Source organism: Drepanopeziza brunnea, assembly GCF_022702325.1.
Source record: "Drepanopeziza brunnea f. sp. 'multigermtubi' strain 214-2 chromosome Unknown ctg19, whole genome shotgun sequence".
Lineage (NCBI taxonomy): Eukaryota > Fungi > Ascomycota > Leotiomycetes > Helotiales > Drepanopezizaceae > Drepanopeziza > Drepanopeziza brunnea.
In genome coordinates, this window is record NW_027094082.1 from 2,731,664 (window position 1) to 2,750,294 (window position 18,631).

The 18,631-nt window shown below is 51.6% G+C and overlaps 5 protein-coding genes across 5 annotated transcripts; 3 read left to right on the top strand and 2 right to left on the bottom strand.

Annotated features, from left to right (window-relative positions):
- Positions 1 to 568: 568 nt before the first annotated feature.
- Positions 569 to 5,337, top strand: L3040_009468 (uncharacterized protein; the record flags this gene model as incomplete). Its single annotated transcript, XM_007293421.1, has 2 exons — positions 569 to 5,080; positions 5,131 to 5,337. 2 exons carry the CDS (start codon positions 569 to 571, stop codon positions 5,335 to 5,337), a joined length of 4,719 nt encoding a protein of 1,572 aa, XP_007293483.1.
- Positions 5,338 to 6,406: 1,069 nt separating this feature from the next.
- On the bottom strand, positions 6,407 to 7,212 carry L3040_009469 (uncharacterized protein; the record flags this gene model as incomplete). The annotated part of the gene is made up of 3 exons (XM_066155972.1): positions 6,407 to 6,670; positions 6,765 to 6,843; positions 7,076 to 7,212. 3 exons carry the CDS (start codon positions 7,210 to 7,212, stop codon positions 6,407 to 6,409), a joined length of 480 nt encoding a protein of 159 aa, XP_066010244.1.
- An 806-nt stretch (positions 7,213 to 8,018) lies between these two features.
- Positions 8,019 to 8,540, top strand: L3040_009470 (uncharacterized protein; the record flags this gene model as incomplete). The annotated part of the gene is made up of 1 exon (XM_007293419.1): positions 8,019 to 8,540. One exon carries the CDS (start codon positions 8,019 to 8,021, stop codon positions 8,538 to 8,540), a length of 522 nt encoding a protein of 173 aa, XP_007293481.1.
- A 1,143-nt stretch (positions 8,541 to 9,683) lies between these two features.
- On the bottom strand, positions 9,684 to 14,831 carry L3040_009471 (uncharacterized protein; the record flags this gene model as incomplete). The annotated part of the gene is made up of 4 exons (XM_066155973.1): positions 9,684 to 13,372; positions 13,456 to 13,927; positions 13,977 to 14,205; positions 14,398 to 14,831. 4 exons carry the CDS (start codon positions 14,829 to 14,831, stop codon positions 9,684 to 9,686), a joined length of 4,824 nt encoding a protein of 1,607 aa, XP_066010245.1.
- An 864-nt stretch (positions 14,832 to 15,695) lies between these two features.
- Positions 15,696 to 18,464, top strand: L3040_009472 (uncharacterized protein; the record flags this gene model as incomplete). The annotated part of the gene is made up of 6 exons (XM_066155974.1): positions 15,696 to 15,903; positions 15,970 to 16,082; positions 16,141 to 16,215; positions 16,267 to 18,079; positions 18,242 to 18,318; positions 18,378 to 18,464. 6 exons carry the CDS (start codon positions 15,696 to 15,698, stop codon positions 18,462 to 18,464), a joined length of 2,373 nt encoding a protein of 790 aa, XP_066010246.1.
- Between the last annotated feature and the right edge of the window lie 167 nt (positions 18,465 to 18,631).

Sequence of the window (18,631 nt, forward strand, 5' to 3'; positions counted from 1 at the left end):
GCCTGCCCTGCCCTGCCCCGCCCCACACCGCCCCGCCCCACTACTTACCCCGATAACCATCCCAATCCAGCCAATCAGGGCTCTGGCCTCGAGCTAAGTACAATTAGGCAGCGCTAGCCTGTCGTCAAGCTCCATTTATTTCCACCTCCACTGCAAAACCTTTAGATCTCTCAACTTCTCAACCTCTCGATTTCTCAACCTCTCACCATTTCATCCCACTCCGCCTCACTACCACACCCACCACTACAACAACCTCAAACCCTCTTTCTCCCGTACTACACCCACCACCACCTTTCCTTCTTCCCCGTCACCGATACAACTGCTAAATCTCTTGACAGTATTCTTCTTTGCTTCTTCCCGAGCAAAGCAAAGCAAAAACACAAGCAACACAACGCAACGCAACGCCACGAAAAACGCAAGAAAAGAAGAAGCAACTGTCGCGCATCGTTTTGTTCGGTTCCTCGACATCATCTCACCTTCCGCCTTTCTGCCTTTCAGTTTCCCATTTTGATTGATCTATACCTTTCCATTTGCGCACCCCCGCCTTGGTGCGCGCTCACTTTTCGCCATGTCTGGATATCCCGCGGGCGCTGGTGAGGGCTCGGGTTTGGATTCTCTTCTCGCCCAGCTCCGTCAACAGAACAAGCCCATTCAATTGGAGCCTAGCTACAGCTACTATGCGAACGGGATCAATAACAATTACTTTGGCCACCCTGGATCTGCTGCTGCTCAGCAGCAACAACAACAACAGAGCTACCAGCCAGCCTCAGTCTCTTCACCTATTCCTACACCCCCAGTCGGCGGCAATCAGCAACCCCATCACTCCTCTGGCGTCATGAGTCCGATTGAGAGCCCAGCCCACCACTACCAACGTACTCCTGCTCCTGTGGGCGCGTCCTCCAATGCCGACCGCACTTCAAGCTTACTCAACTTGTTGAAGTTCAGTCAGGCATCTACTGATACCCCGACCCCAGCTGCTCCGATTGGCACACCTCTTTCTCCAACCCGCGATATCTCTGCGACATATGCCGGCCCAGGCAGTGCATCGAACCATGGTCGTGGGGATTCTGAATTGCTGGCAGCTCTCATGGGCGCCCAAGCCAGAACTCCTCAGCAGGCGAGCCCTCAGTTTACACCTTCCTTACAACGACACCAATCCACTTTCGGTAGCACGTCTCCTCCAGCTGTGGATACACAAAACTACCTCCTCTCACTGTTGAATCAACCGAAGCCGTCGCAATCTGACGCGACTTCGCAATTTAAGCCAGCGAAGGTTATGACCCCGCCAAGCAAGGCCAGCTCCCAAGACGATGTCGATGAGCTTGCTCAAGCCTTGGAGGAGTCGACTATCAAATATACCACGATGGGATCAGCAGCCACCGAGGGCATTTCATCGCTTGCAAAGGAAAACACCAGAGAGCCCACACCAAAGAATGCACCAAGTCTATTCACCTACGTCAATCCTTTTGAACAACTTGCGGCATCGTCCCCACGAAACCGCACACCGAAGATCGCATCAGCGGACTCGCCATCTCTGGGTAGCTCCAAGATCCAAATTTTGAGACGCCAAGAGCCATCAGACCACAAACGCAAGAACGAAGGCACTTCCGGTACATCGAGCCCAGCTCACCTCAGACAAAAGATGGAACCTTCTCCACAAGCCTCGTCTCCCTCACCTGCCCCCCTTCCGGACGGACGTACTCCGGTTGAAGCTTTGATCGGCATTGGCGCGGTAGAGAAGACAGGTGTTCATGCGACTCTTAGCAAAGTCGGTGACCAGGCAGATAAAGAAGTCCAGGAGGCTATCACTCATGCTGAAAATGCAGAGGGCCAGGCATCGATCGAGAGAGATCTTAGAGACATGTTGGCAGCTACAACTGAGAAGGAGTTCGAGATGACCGCTCAAAATGCAGCTGCTGCCATTAAGCAGGAGCTAGAGAAGGAGGAGTTCAGCGGTGCGCTCGATAGTCTTCCGGCTCCCCTCGCTGAAGAAGTCAAGTCCATCATTGACGAGGCTGCCCATGGCCACATTGCAGATAGCTGGGAGAGTGCGGATGCTGAGGACAATCTAGCCAAGGAGGAGGATGACGTTGTGGTCAAGGTGTTCAACTTCCCCATGAAGCCCTGGTCTGGTATCACAATTAAGGAGTCTGTGGAGGCTCGTCCCAACTTCCGCGACGAGGCCGTCATGGATGTGGCACGACTCAAGAAGGAATTCGATCAGGTCGACAGAACACTTGTCACTGCTTCCAACAATTACATCGTCTATGGCATGTCGAGCAAAGGCGGCGTGCGCATCATCAGACAGGATGACGGCAAAGATGCAAAAATCTTCATTGACGCACATGATCGCATCTTCAGCGTTGTGACTTCCGCGTCCTCGGCCGAGCAGAAGGAGTGCGTTATCGGTACTGGCATCTCCGGCACCGTCTACTGGGCTCTCATCAAGGATGGGGAGATTGACCATATTGAGGACAACCCTGAACTATACGGCTTTGCTCTTCCCCCGATCCAATCCTCTGATAGCGAAACACCTGGAGGTGTGTTGAAGACCAGAGCGAGAAAGAGCTCCAGTCACCCTGAGTTCTTCGCTGTTGGCCGTGGCAAGTTCATTCACGTTGTTTGGCCATCCATCATCCTCAAGCAGTCACTCTTGAAGAATGGGAAGGATCGTGTTGTGGACGTCGAGAAATATCTCAGCAAGCAGTCATTGAAGGTCAATACTGGCAAGGCTGGCAAGGACTTCACTTTCAGCGAAGACGATACAATCATTGTATCTCTCGACAAGGCTGGTAGAGTCAAATTCTGGGACGTTCGCAGTCTCACTTCAGCTGATATCGGCGCTCATCCATCGCGTCCTCAGCAGATTGAGATCAAGGAACCTTTGCTGACCTTCACAACTATCCCAGCCAGTGAGAAGTCATGGCCAACTTCTGTTCTATTTGTCGACAAGCTGCGACCATATCAACGTGGTGGTGCATTGAGATATCTCATCGTCGGCATGAAGCAGAACCATACTCTGCAGTTGTGGGATCTTGCTTTAGCCAAGCCCGTCCAGGAAATTCACCTCCCTCACAGCAAGGAATCCGACGCCGTTTGCAGTGTTCTGTATCATGCAGCTACTGGAATGATTGTTGTTGGCCACCCAACTCGAAACTCCATCTACTTCCTGCACTTGTCTGCTCCGAAATACAATCTACCAAAGAGCATGACCCAAGCTGAATACATGGAAAAGCTCGTCGCAGCTGATTCCTCACTTCCTAAGCCAGAGTCGACCGCTGTAATCAGTGGAATGCGTGAATACTCCTTTGCCAACAAGGGCATTCTACGAAGCCTCGATATTCTGCAAACACCAAATTCTGCTGCTGCAAAAAACGCCGAGCCGGCAAGTCTGTTCGAGCTTTACGCCATGCACTCGAAGGGCGTTACTTGCCTTACCATCAAGCAGGCCGATCTTGGCTGGACCTCCGACAACAAGGTCATCTCCCCAATCGATGCCAAGGCCACCGGCGTCATCACGATCGAGACCCTCAAGGACCTGACTCCTCCAGTTGCCCCCGAGGTCATCGATTCTACTCCTCATGCCACAGGCCCTACTCGTATTGTCCCACGCCCCACCCCAAAGGAGCCCTCGATCAAGGAGAGTCCGAAGAAGGTTCACCCGGGAGAATCATCGACAGCTGCGGCAAAAGCCGACGCTAAGGCTGAGAAAAAGGACCAGAACGCCAATAGTGGCTTGGCTTCTGTTAACTCAGAGAAATCCGAGAAGAGGAAGCGAAGAAAGGGTGCAACCGATTCGGCACCAGCTGACGCCGGCCCATCCTCTAAGCCTATTGTCCTCGACCCTTCATCTCATGCTAGGAATGGCGCTCTCTCGTCGAAGGCGAACGCCAATTCCGAATCCAGTGCCGCAGCTGGTGTTTCACAAGAACTTAGCGACGCAACACTCAAGAACATCGAGGCTCGTATATCTGGCGAAGTCACGAAGGGGTTTGGTGAATCTCTCGGCGAAGTCAAGAAGGGGTTCGGTGAATCTCTCGATACTCTTTACAGAAATATCAAGGACGATCGACGCGCTCAAGGAGCTGTGTTTGAAGCTAAGCAGGACGCCATGCTCCGCCTTGTGTCCAGCACTCTGGCTGAGAACATGGAAACAACCTTGAGTCGTAAGATCAACGAAGGTTTTCAGCAATTCGTCATTCCTGCAGTGGCCGAGGCTTCTCAGAAGGCCCTCAATGAGAAACAACTTGGTCTAGCACTGAGCGCCCAGTTGAAAGAGTTCCAGAAGATGGTGGCTGAATCAGTTGTCAAGAGCGTTGCGTCTGCCGTCACACCGTTGCGTGAAGACATCGCAGATCTCCATCGCCGAAACTTAGATACGACCAATGCTATCAAACAACTGAGCGCTGCTATCAAACAACAGAACGATGCCAAAAAACAACAGAGCCAGGCAGACAGCGTCAAAATTGAGCAATTGACACAACTGGTCACTGCGCAACAGAATGATGCTAAGAAACAACAGAGCCAGGCAGATAGCGTCAAGATTGAGCAATTGACACAACTGGTCGCTGGTTTGACTGCGACCATTTCTTCAATGGCTGAAGCACAGACTGATTTCCAGGCTCAGTTTCTCAAGGTTCAGGAGCAAGCTGCGGCAGACAGACGCCAACTCACATCGCATGAAGGAAGCGCCAGTACCGGCACTGGCGGCCGCGCTCCGTCTATTTCGAGACCTTCGACTTCTCAAACTGTTCACACTGTTCACAATTCAGTCGTTGAAAAGACGGCTGCCGAGAAGGAGTACGAGACCGTATTGAGCAACATTAACGCAGCCATGCAGGCCGGTAACTTTGACCATGCCGTGGTTCAGTGGCTCCAAACTCGCCAGGAGCAAGTGTTCTACAGAAAATACTTTGTCAGCTTTGATCCCGAATTTCTGCAAGGATTAAGCCCACTCTTGCTCTTGTCCCTCGGTGCTACAATCAGTCTCGACTTCAGTGGTGACCTTCTCCCTGAACGCATCTCGTGGATGGAGACTATAGTCAGCTCTTTCCAAGCCCATATCAACGCAGGCACCATTGTAAGTCGGCCTCCTAGATTTCTTCATTTACTGGGCTAACTTGCAAATAGGATCTTCAAGTTCGCGATCTCGTTCCTAAGATCATGGGAATCTACGTTCAACGCCTTGAGCACTTGTTCATGCGCATCAGTCAGGTCGCAGCTCATGACCCTCTCCTCAAGAGACTGTCACTTCTGGTCGTCGCTGCAAACCGAGTTCTTGAGACAGCTGTGCCTGGTAGCGTCGCTTCGGCGTCTCACATTGCTCGCAGTCAATGAAGGCTCGCCTCCTAATCATATCGACATACCTATTCCTCCCGTCATTGATAGCTCATCTGGGCTACCTTTTGATTAGACGATCTACTCGACAATCTGGTAGAAAGATCCTCGTACTCAATTGGACAAACAAACCTTCGGATCTCGCTCTGGCTTTCTGAGGTGCTGGAATGCTCTCCTCGTCGCCGCGGGATCCGTCTCTTCATCCCCCGGGAATGAATATGTGCAATAAACTTTTCAATTTGATTTTTTTCCCCTTTCATCACAACGGAATAGAAAATTTCTATCTGTTCTCATTGCCGGCGTTTTGAGCCTAAAATACGAGCGTTCCCATCAGCTTTCTGCTGATAATTTATGACGAGAGCATGGGGGTATCCAGGTGGGGGTGTGTATGAACGGTACGACTGGATCATTCATGCCCTTTCATCAACAGGCTTGCATAATGAAGCTGCCATGGCTTTTCTAGCATGACCCTGTTGTATCCATAGAGAAGATATAGTAGCAATACATGAGTGTTGCAAACAAAGTGAAGTTTTGACCAAGTAACGTGAGACAGAGGGCAATAGCAACCAACTTCTTAAGGGGGAGGGATAGCAAGGTTGATGCCTGCAAGTGCAGTCAAGTATTTGGGCCTATCTGACTATGAGATGAGTTTGTATCTACTCGTACCTGGACGATTTTTGTGAAAGAACACCTCAATTGCGGAGTGGTGGACTCGGTTTTGTATTGCAAGCTGTGTAGCTCACAAGCCCAGAAGCCCTCTCAGGAGAAATCGCCTACAATACAACTCAATTCAGAACTCCGAGACTCACTCAAATAACACACTCATTCCTTGCAAGAACATTTCGTTCGTAAAAGCCGTATACGTATACCATACATGGACTGTGACCGCCAAACCAAGCCCGTTAAGCAAGCCAGCAGACAAGCGTCCTAAAATCTATCCTTGTTTCTTTTTCCCCTGCTTCTCCGAGAAATATATATATATATATATATATATATATATATATATATATGGCCAAAGTATCCTGGACCGGTATATATCGTCATCGCGTCATATCACATTATATCATCGCTAGTTTGTGAGCATAGCGTCGTGGCATCTGTACTCTCCGATTCTCCGATTCTCTCTCCAATTCCCCAGACTTCTTGCTTTAGTCCCGTCACCCCCGCCCGGCGTATTGGCGCCCATGAAAACGCCGTTGCCAAACGCAGAAGAGGAAGGATCGCCGCCCTGCGTGCCCGGATCGAGCGACGACGGCTCGATGTTCGCGGCTGGGTAGGACTGGAAGGCCAGGTCGACCGGGTTGCCGTTCGGGATGTACGAGTCCCAGGCGTCCTATCTCCGGTGTTAGCTTTTGCGGACCCCCTTTTTACAAGGGCCCCCTTCCTACAAAAGGGGGGGGGAAGCAAAAAGAGTTTGTGCGGCGTACCCAGTTGAGATTTCCCGGCACGTCCAACATGCCCATCCCCGATCCCGAGTTGCCAAATACCGAGAACGGCGAGCCGATGCTGTTGTTGTTGTTAATGATGATGTTGCCTCACGGGCTAGAAGCCTCCATGCCGTAGTTCGGCGTGAGTCCCGTTCTATTTAACGATCCCCCCATGTTGGTATCCATACTGGCGTAGCGCGCGTTCCGCTGGGAGATGGCGCCATAGCGTTGAAGATGGCGGCAGAAGAGTTCGGCGTCAGGAATGCTCAGGGGGCATAGCAGCCTTGTTCATCTGCGCGAAGACTTCAGACGTTGTTGTTGTTGGCCTCTCCTCCTCCTCGCTCGTCAGCTTCCTGATGCCGAGGATGCTGCATGCTTTGTACGCCTCCATGGATGACTCGGCGGACTCCTTCCAGATGCCCTGGGACGCCTCGAGGGCGTGGAGCATATCCCCCCGCTGTGCGGGCGTCCAGAAGTGCTTGTTCCAGAAATCTTCTCTCAACATCTCCTCCACCGACGTCAAATCCCTCGATAATATATATGGAGTCTCTCCGTTCACCTTGAACCTTTCCTTTCCTTCAGACCGAACCGCTTGAGCCCCCAGTTTCTCAAGCTCTCGCTACGGCATTAGATTTTCCCCATCCTACTCCATATTCTATTTTCAAGTGTCTTTGATCATAGGTTCACAAAGATATCCATAAGAATAGCAATAAATAAATTGACTAAAAAGCAAAACATGGACGACGAATTGAAGATTCGCGACTGCCTGCCCAGTACCGAGTTGCAGAGCACTGAAAATATAGCTTTTTTGGGGGAGGATAGACAGGCATTGAGTTGAGCAAAGTGCTCCAAGCTGGTGACATACCACTCCAAGCTCAAGGTCGGATGCTGCATTTGAGTTTCGGCTGTATAAGCGAGAAATCGCTTCCAAAAGCTTACTTCGACGTAGTCATAAGCAAGTACTCAGGGACATTTGGATCAACAGATAGATGATACGTCGCTCCAATTATATTCGTTATATGCTTTCCTTGTCATCCCGATCCTGATTCGAATCTTTTCATCTCATCGCTGACTGAACTTTTTGTCGCCGCCACTAATCGGAAAGAGGCCTCTTCCCACGGGACTACGATCTGTAGTTACTGAATTACAGTACATTCATGAGGCATTATCCCAGCAGGCATAGACCCCGTAGTTTAAGTTACAAACATTGTAGATATTAGAGAAGGGGCTGATGGGTCAGACAGGTCAGATGGGATGGTACAGAGCTCAAGAGGAGCAGAGCAGCTGGACTCCTCCTCTCTCCTCCCCGACCTCACCAAGTCAAGTCAAGTCAAGTCAAAAGTCAAGTCAGATCAGGCTTTCTCAAGAATTCATGTGACCCAAAATGCCTTTTATTCCACCTTCATTACCGCCTCCGCCTCTTGGGCTTTCGTAGCCTCGGCCGTGCCAGCGCCGACCAGCCCAACAGCTACGGACGACGCCAATGTCAAAGCTGCCCAGGCCACAGCTCTCGCCTCGATCCCAACCAGCAAGATCAAGGGAACGCCATTCGATCGCCGTGTCTCGATCTGGATCGAAAATACCGGCCATGATATACCTGCCGAAGATTGCAAGTCACATTATCAAACCACGTCAATATGGAAGTATATGCCACCACCAAATAATAAAGTGGCAGCCAACTTTCAACTTTTCGCAAAAGAGGGGATCACGTTGAGCCAAAAGTACGCCGTCACCCACCCTTCCGAGCCCAGCTATATGACAGCTGCGGGAGGGTAAGTCTTGCTGCCAACGACGCCGCCAGGCCGGTGTTTCTGCGAACGGTGCCTAAGCGACTACGGCGGCGCTCACTCTCCTCCTGTTCACCCTCCCACTCCCACTCCCCTAGACACCCCCCCCCAATCCCCTATTTTCAAAGGGTGGCCTCTACCTCTACAATCAATAGCACAGCTTCGGATAATAGAACGCATTAAAATAGCACCATGCTTCTCTTTTCCTTTCTTCTTTTCCTTTTTTTTCTTTTTTTTTTTCTCTCATAAGCCTTTTGCTACCAATCACTGCAAAAGGCCCCTCACTCACCCACTTACAAATCCGGACCATCTCTTTCCGGTACTGTATTTATTCCCCAACCTAGGTGAAAAGTTCTTTATAACAATCATCTTTTCCCGAGGTTTGACGTTGGATATCCTAAAGACCGCCAACGCACTTCTTTTTTCCCCCTTCCCCATTCGCTATGTACTGCCGCTTCATTCAATCTACTCACCTTCCTACCTTCTTACCTTCCTACCTTCTCCCATCCCCACCCCTATCCTTTATTAGGCTCTACCCGGGCTCTAGGCAGGAAGCCATGGCGCAGCATACGTAAAAAGAAGACACATGTAACAGCCATAACGATATTAATCATGTATGCCCCTGAAAATCACCGTATTAGTTAGCTGTTCAGTCTACCTTTTCGATCGAAGGTGATAAAAAAGGGACAGAATCTTGCTTTTTTATTTCATGGTAAAGTACAGTATAGCAGATAGGCCTTAATACGGGAAACATCGGTCCGTAAGCCCTGCCTGACGCAGCTGGCTGACTCATCACGCAAGCAAGCCATCGCAGGTGGAAAAGACCTCAGAAGAAATGGAAAAGAGGCATGATGAGACAAACAAGGGAGTTGTATCTGTACAAGGTTTTTGAGGGAAGACGCCCAAACAAGACGCCACCAAGAAGTATTGTACAAGACCATTGTACAAGCGAAGCCAAGCTTTTATCCCATCCAAGAAGAGACTGCATACCCACGTGCCGATGCCAAGACTCAAGAGAAAGAGATAGTGAAATGTAAAATAGCGCCCCACCCCAAGTGTCACGTATTGTACAGATAGAAAGAACGGAAAAAATGTTTTTTCAAACGGAACCCCTCAATGTGGCCTCCACCTACTAATACCTAATATGCTGCGGCGGAGGTGCTGGATGACGGGGATCGTATTCTTCCTCGTAGAACGGAGGTTCTGCACGCGAAGCAGCAGGTGGGTGAGCACGACTCTCGTATACCGGCGGTCGACCATAAACGTCGTCTTGGAAAGCAGCGTAGACGGGTTCGGGCTCGCGGCGAACTGGTCTGCGAATCATGTAATCTCCTTGTGGATCCGAGACCCTGACATATTCAAAGGCCTCTGTATATTGAGGTTCGCGTGGTCGAGGTTCATCGGCGTAAACACGATAGTATTCCTGGCGAGGTGGCCTCTCGAACACGGCATCTTCGGTACCTTGATGAGGTGTTCGTGAGCGGTAGACTGGCTCCGGGCGCAGGGCATGAGCAGGGTGTGGTCCCGGACTCATCTCTCTGTACTGTCCAGGATGTGTGCCGACCTTATAGTATACTGGCGACCTCGATCGGGCGCGATCGTTCTCTAGCCGGACACTCGCGTACCGGGCATACCTGCTTGGTGTTCGATGAGTGCCTTGACCGTTTTGTTTCTCGTCACGATAGATGACGTTGTTCAGTTTGTAACGTCGATCAACCAGCTCAGGAGATCGGCCTCGGCTTCCTTCAGGCTCAGGAGCTGTGCTGACGTGACGCTCTTCGAAAGTCTGTGTCCGCAAGGTTCTCGGAGCTGGAGCACGCTCATGAACGATGTACCCCCCAAAGTTCTCATCAGGATTTACGAAGCGCCTCCTATCCGAGTGGCCACGATAATCTTCCTCAAAACCTTCACGTAATTGCCTTGGCGGCCCAGCAGGTGCCCGATACACTCTTGCGCCCTCACCTCGTCCATCATCCCACTCTGGCCGTCGTTCGTCCTTACGCCAAGCTGGATCGACGTGTTTCATAGTTTCAGCTGAGAACTCGCCCGATCGAAGTTGCTCCAAAAATCGATCGGCTGCGTTGCTAGCCTCTTCGGACTGCAGATTTGGAGCTCTCGCGGCCTTTGGATCATCATCGGCGCGCAACTCACCATCTTCGGATCCGCCATCGGCCTCCTCTTTGGTAGGTTGCTGCTCTCGAACCCGCTGCGCTTGTTGAGAAATTTGTGCAACGACATCATGAATCCTGCTCTGTTGGGGAGTGGCAGCATTATTTGGCCTTGATTGGGTTGCTTCGGGTGCATGAATAGCGGGTGGCGGTTGCTCACGTCCATTGGAATAGAAAGATCTTGTATTCAAAGATCGGTAGTCTCTCTCTGGATGAACCATTCTTGGCTCTTCGTAAGTTGAAACGTGAGGTTCTCGTCGAGCATGATATTCAAGATCCGGTGCATCGTGATATCGAACGCGTCTCTCCACTAGTACCGGTGAATCATCACGCGAAATGACACGAGCATAGCCTGGCGCTGGAATCGGTTGAGAAGCCGAAGAGGGTCTTGGCTCATTGATCGATCGATCAGGCTGATTTCCGTAAGGCTCCCCGGGTAATTCGTTGTCATAAAGCTGGTAGCTAGAGACAGGCCGCTCAGCTCTTGGCAGCTCCTGCCCTAGAGGTTGTCGGCTTTGCTTCGGGGGCGCGTACTGTGGTCTTGGCTCCACCAGAAGCTCACCTGGGTTTCTGGGATCATACTCGCCATTGTCAAAGACGTTTGCCTTTCTCAAAGAGATATTTTTGGCGGCAGTGTAATAATTGTCGTGGTTGTCTTGGGAAGAAGCCTTTAAAGGATATTCGCTTGGAGGGTCGTTTTTTCGGTGCAAATCGGTTGCCGGGGAGTCAGGAACTCGAATGATCGTTGGCACCGCTTCCGTAAAAAGTGCGAGTCTTTTGTCATTCATCCCGGGAGCATTGACCACCGCTCTTAACTTAGCAAGATCAGGAAGAACAACCATATCCTTGGTCCAGTCAGGAACCTGCCCGTAGTTGCTCCTAGCAGCTCCTAATTCATGGACGGAATGAAAATGATTGACAAGCTGGGGGAAAGAGAAATGCTTCTTCTGTGGAGCGGACGTGGATCCCGCCATAGCCAGAGTGCATGCTTTACAAAGCAATCCATTTATGTTGCGGACTGGGCGCATATCCTTGTTGCTGGTCAATCCATCAACCATCATCGAGAGTGGCGGCTCCTCCTGGTAAGACTCGCGGAAGCGCTTTAGCACATGATAGATGATGGTGTAAACTTTGAGATTTCCTGGGATTTCTTTGATGCTTCCAATGGAGTTCCAAATCTCGCGAGCGTTCCGTGCCAGATCTTGAAGCTGGGCCATATACTGTTCGGTCTTCTGGGGTGGTTGAGCAAACTCATTCGTGGGATATGTCGGCTGCTGATTGTATGATCTATATTGGCTGGACGCGGAGTCATAAGACGCTTGCTGTCCTGGAACTTCAAGGGCTGCAGATGGGTACATTATTCCAGGATTGGAAGATGCGTAAATATCCTGCTGAGGTGGTTGATACTGTGTTCCATACCCATTTTGTGAATAGTCTTGGGGAGCATCGTTGTACCCCGGGACACCAGACGGCTGAGGCGCAACTGAATACTGTGGGGGTTGATACACTTGAGGAGGGTCTTGGTATGGCTGAGGAGGCGGGGCATAAGGTCCATTCTGTTGTCCAGAGTACTGGTCGCCGAAATTCGGATGACCGTAGTAAGGACCCGGACTCTCCTGATAGACATGCGGATTGGCACCCGGCATCGGAGTAGAGACTGGAGGAGGATACCCACCATATCCATAATTTTGTGGCATAGAAGAGCCGGTGCTTGTGTATGGAATGCTGGCACTTGGTGCAGCTGGATAGTATTTCGCAGCAGCGCTGTTTGGATTCGGACTGAATGGAGGTATCTCCGGCCATTCAGATTTCCAATGGACAACGACACTTCCAACACTTAGTGCGCTGGTGTGCTTGGCTGCATAATGTTGAATAACACCTTCAAAGCCGTAATACTTATTGGCATACTCGCATGCGTTGCAAAGAAAAAGCTCCTTACGGTATTGCTCGGTGCGTGGCTTGATCTTGGTGTCGAAAACCCACTTCATGTTCTCCAAGATGAGCTTGCGAGTGAAAGGTCCGTTGAGTGGCTCCGTTTCAGGCTCTCTTCCAGTGGCTCGAACATCTGCTTCTTCCTTGGAAACTTCGTCAAAGAATCTCTTGCGAACATAGATCAAAACTTCTGCGGCAAACAAGGGACTTGTTTCGTAGGTTACCTTTTCACCTCCATTCCAGCCGTCACGAATCATCTCATCAGCATAAGCAGCTATGCGGGCTCGCAAAGGGGCTTGAACGTTATCCCACTCCGTTTCGGCCAAATCCTTGGAGCCCGACCTGGATTGCAAGTCTTGAAAGCGACGTTCGTCGGAACGCTTTTGAGCCACTCGGGTCTGAGCAAGTCGCTCATTTTCTCGCTGTTCGGCATCCTCACGCTGGAAAAGGAGTCTCGGCTTCAATACTTCCCAGGAGCTATCCACCAAGGGTTGGATAATCTGAATGGCAGCCTGAAATGATGGCATGTGAGCTAGGACTGCAGGTGTTATAGGGGGCTCAAGAAGTAAGCAACGTCTTTCGATTTCAGCTCTGCGCGCTGCTTTCAGTTCAGCAACCTCCTCTTTGGTTCTCTCGTGTTTAGCTTGAGACTGAGGACGTGGAGTGAAATGTGCAAATCCATTTTGTGCGGGCGAATCGAATCGAGCAGGGGGTTTTTTCACTACACACAATCATTCGATGATTAACAACCAAAAGCAACCTACCGAACGAGCGGGACATCCAGCAAGCAACAGTAGGACTTACCAAAGCCATTCTGCACAGGGTGCGGTAAATGAGATGGATGTCGTGTCGCGAAGCTCGGAATTGGACCAGGGTGTGCTGGAAAATTGCTGACGTTTTTCGGCTGTGTGATCGGAGGAGGGCAAGGATTTGTCGGCTGCTGTGGGTGTATATCACGAAGTCGTTCCATCCCCCCTCCCAGCTCCCATCTTTCCCAGCGAGCTGCATCGTTTCTTCGTTCCTTGCCACGACCATCTAAACCCTTCAACCATTCCTCAGCAGTGGCAGATCCCATGGCTTTTACATCTTCGAATTCCCTTTTGATTTCATCGACGTGGACTTTGAAGAAGAATTTCGTGATCTGAATAGAAGGAGGGTGCTGTCCACTTTGGAGAGTCGCTGCCGACAGGAGATGAAGTTCATTTGTGAGAAAAACAAACGGTAGTGCAGCCATCAGTGGCGATGGTATGGTGGAGGAGAGCAGCAAGTCGATTTCCTAGAAAAATTAGTTGTGCTAAAAAGACTCTGAGAAGAAAAATACAAACCTTTGTAGAGTGTTCTTGGAGGCACGAGCCACAGGCACGAATACCAAATAACCAGACGGGAGCGACCCCACTCTCACCTGGGCCAGGATGCCATTGATCCATAGGAGATGGGGGGCCTTCTCCAATCTTGTTACAGAATTGGCATGCAGAACCACATAAAAGTTTCCACATGGCCAGTTCAGATTTTCCAGCGAGAGGTGCAGGTAAACCACGTTGTACGAAAGCTTGCCTGGATGCACGCCATATACTGTCAGGGGCCAACAAATGAAGCGCGGATGTCGAAAGTGGCTTGATAGATAAACCTGTCGCAGATGGATCAAGGTAGGTATTGAAGGATTTGTTGACTTGCAACAACCGACCTAGACCTCTTGGAGGGCAAAAAGAAAATATATGGTGCCATATTTCCGCAGGCAGAAGTGACTTGTTACCCAGCAGACGGCCATCAGGAGTCCGGTAGCATTGGGGCTCATTGTCAACTCTGTAGCGCTTCCGGACATCGTTGGCCATCCCATTCCTAGATTGTCCGTCTGGGGGCTTGCAAGAGTCGGAAAACTTCCTCTTCCTGGATGCTTCCGAATTCTGCTTGGATATCTCCCATTCTGTTGCTTGTTCCGTGGTCTGTGGAGTCGGGTTCGTAGGTAGAGAGGATGGAGTGGGGTCGGCCTCTTGCTCGTCGTCGGTCTCAGCAGACATGGAAATATCTGAGTCGGAATCGTCCGTGCCAAGAGCGGTAGTCATGCCTTCTGTCTCACTCATCTTCCAAAGGTTCTGCGCACTGGAATCCGCAGATATTGAGTCTGCCGATGAGGATGAATCTGAAGTGTCGGTAGAGATGTCGCTTTCTGAGGAATCCATGGCGAGGTGAGGGGAGGGGTCCAAACTAAGGGCGATGGAAGCAGTTAGAGTGTCACGGAGAAACAAACTCTTGAGCAGTGCCGATAGTGTAGAGCAAAAGAACTAGCGAACCTGACAGTTGTATGGAGATCAAGGACCAGGATACAACGGACCAAATAAGACAACGTGTCAGGGCCAGGCCGGCAGGTAACGGAGGCTGTTGAGTCTGCAGAAAGAAAGGACACTGGATCATGTCATATCATGACCTTGCTCAAACCAGCTCTGCACAACGCAATGCAGTGTAGTGCTGCGAGCGACACCGAACTGCGCAGGCAGAGTGGCAAGGGAGAGATGTTAAATGATTTGGGTAATGAGTTCCAAGCATAGACTGGAGCTGTTGCTATGCGAAGGGAGATGAAATGGGAGAGAGGAGAAGCAGAAAGGAGAAAGTGATCTTGACGATGACGATGACGATGACGGTGACGGTGACGGAGAAATGCCAAAATAAAATAATAACAAGGAACAGAAAAAGAGAAAGCTATTAAAGGGAGACAGCAGCGTACCGACGGTCTTATGTAGGGAAGATAGACGCAGGGCGGGCGAGTGGGCGCATGCGGTGGAAGAAGGCATGGGAATAGAAAAGGGGATGAAGAGAGGCCATTCGAATCTTGAGGTACAGTGGTTGGCCCGCCCTAGGATTTGATTGTCTAGCATTGATTCTTGGCACTCTAGACCGCTTTTGGTGCTATGCTTCGTCATTCTGGGGCCCAGTCTTCTGCAACAACATTACGAAGTATTCCCCCAGCACAGCACACTGTCTTCCTCCTAACTTCTCTCCCATTCCAATACAGACATCGGCCCTCCTCCGCCCTGTCCTACCCCATCATGGCCTCCCTCAATACCTCTACCAACGGCCCTTCCATCAAATCCTCCTATCAGGGCGTTGTCAATTCCTCAGCGCCGTCAGGACCCCAGGCCAACTCACCCACCTACGGCCAGTGGGCCATTTTCTCCGTCTCTGCCCCTCTAGTCAACGCCTTTCAGCCAGACAGTGGAGGAAAGGAGAGCATCTTGAAGGTGCAAAGTACCGGAGGCATGTTTACATACCTCTATCCTTCCCCGGACCCTGTGCTTCCGTTCATGCTGACTGGTGGCGTAGAGGGGGAGCTTATTGACTTGATCGAAGACCTCTCTGAAGGACGAGTCCAGTTCGCATTTGTCAAAGTCAAGGACCCGAATACAACCCTCCCGAAATTCGTCTTGATCGCATGGGTCAGTGCTGCTGCTGATTGTACGGCTGGTTATCTCATTCGGGGCTGACGGGTTACAGTGCGGAGAGGGCGTGCCGGAGAGAACCAAGGGCTACTTTACGAGCCATCTTGCAGCAGTCTCGAAGATTCTCCATGTTCGTGGCTACGAGGTCCTGCTGGGGAAGTCACACTAATCGAAGGTGTAGGGTTACCATGTACAAATTACCGCCAGATCCGATCGCGACCTCACCCCTGAAAGCATAGTCCAAAAAGTATCCGACGCGTCTGGCGCAAAGTACTCACATAGCAGCGCTGCTCCTCCCCCATCCTCCGCTGGCCCACCACCGCCTGCAAATAAGCCAGTCTTCAATCCTACACGATCCAGCGGAAACTCGGGCTTCAACCCTCTTGGCTCTCGGGTAAGACCTGGTCACAATGACACAAACGTAGACAGTGATGGATGGGGTGCAGATGCCCCCCCCGTTACAAGATCGCAACTTGAGAAGGTGGAATCTGCTTACAAGCCAACCAAGGTCAGTATGGCGGAGTTAACTAAGCAAAATCCGGATGCTACTCGTTCCAGTAACGGCCGGGCCAATGACAGTGGAGACGTCGTCAAAGGAGCCTACCAACCAGTTGGAAAGGTCGACATTGCTGCAATTCGCGCCCAGGCGCAGAAAAAGGACGACGACCGCCCAACGATCGTGAAAGGTGCATATGAACCGGTTGGAAAGGTGGATATTGCGGCTATAAAAGCCAGAGCCCAGAAGCCTTCAGACAATGCATCATCTGCCAGCAATGCTAGTGACGAGCCTAAATCTCTCGCGGACAGGTCCGCCGCCTTTTCACAATCCGAGAGGTTGACATCCATGCCCAAGCCCAAGGTCGCCAACAGATTTGGATCGAATTCGTCCAACTTCACTGGCACTAAAGCACCGACTCCTGGTGTGTTTGGTCTCCAGTCAGCTCCAGTGAACGCTACCCCACCTCCGGTTGGCGCGGCGAGTAGAACTTTCGCCGACGAGGGCGGAAAGACCCCGGCCCAGATCTGGGCCGAGAAGAAGGCAAGACAGAGAGGTTTGAGTGGTGCGGGTGACGCCCCCCCCACAAGCATGAACTCGCCCATTGCGAGCCAAATGAGTGGTGGCGGAGAATGGAAGAGTGGATATGCGGGGAAGAGTTGGGCTCCAGTGGCCACCAACCCAACTGGTAGATCTGGGACTGGCAGCATTGGCCAGCAAAGAACAGGCGAGCAAGAGCACGAGCAAGAAGCTCCATCTTCGCCAGCCGGGGGCATCAGTGCTATTCGTGATCGATTCCAAGGTGGAGGAGCACCGATGGGCGCACCCGTCATCCCAAGATCGACCACCGGAGATCAATTATCACCACCGCCTCCCATCAACAACTCTACGAGACCCGGTGGTGTGGCTATGCCAGGCCTCCCCTCTCGGTCACGTCCAGACGAGGAAGAGGAGCACGGTGGTCGTAATATCCCACCTCCTCCCCGCGTCCAACGCAGCCCCACACCACCTACCCCTGAGCGCGAAAGCTCTCCGGTCCGCATTGCTATGCCCGTCGCCCGCTCCAAAGAATCCGAGATGCACGCGCCTGCTGAACTAAGTCCACCTCGCACTCTCCCCGCAAGCTTAGAGCGCAACGTTAAAACCGACGCTCAAGACAGCCGCGAACCGGAAGGTCACGATGCTGCCCGAACTGCAGGCGTAGCAGTAGCAGCAGCTACCTTTGGAGCCGTGGCCGTCGCAGGCGTGAACCAAGACTCGAAAGCCAGTTGTAAGCGAGCTTTGATCGCATACGACTACGAGAAGGCCGAAGACAACGAGCTGGAGCTAGTCGAAGGCGAATATGTTACTAATATTGAGATGGTGGACGATGACTGGTGGATGGGCACGAATTGCAAGGGCGAGAGTGGTTTATTCCCTAGCAATTACGTGGAGCTTGTAGAGGACGAAGGAGAGGAAGAAGCGCAAGCTCCTCTCGCACCACCTGCGCCCGCGACAGGTTCAGGCCCTACAGCCACGGCTTCAGGCCCTACAGCCACGGCTTCAGGCCCTACAGCCACGGCTTCAGGCCCCACAGCCACGGCTTCAGCCCCCACAGCCACGGCTTCAGCCCCTACAGCCACGGCTTCAGCCCCCACAGCCACGGCTTCAGCCCCTACAGCCACGGCTATCTACGACTACGAGGCTGCCGAAGATAACGAGCTGAGCTTTGGGGAGGGAGCCATTGTCACCGGTCTCGTACGGCCCCCTTTCCCCCCCTTCTCGCTAGACTGTACAGACACTAACAGGAACACCAGGAATTCCCCGACGAGGACTGGTGGTTTGGTCACCACCAAGGCAAATGCGGCCTCTTTCCCGCCAACTATGTAGAGCTCGACGACTAAGCAAGAAATTAATTGTAGAATACGCGAGCCCGCTTTAGCGAGGTATCTGTGGCGGACTTTCTGGGGACATGTAGAATTTGAAAGTACGGAGCTCGTCGAAGCACGCTTGGTGTGTGCGACTGACGGCGGGCTAATGGGGGTTGACTGAGCAATCAAAGCGAACATTT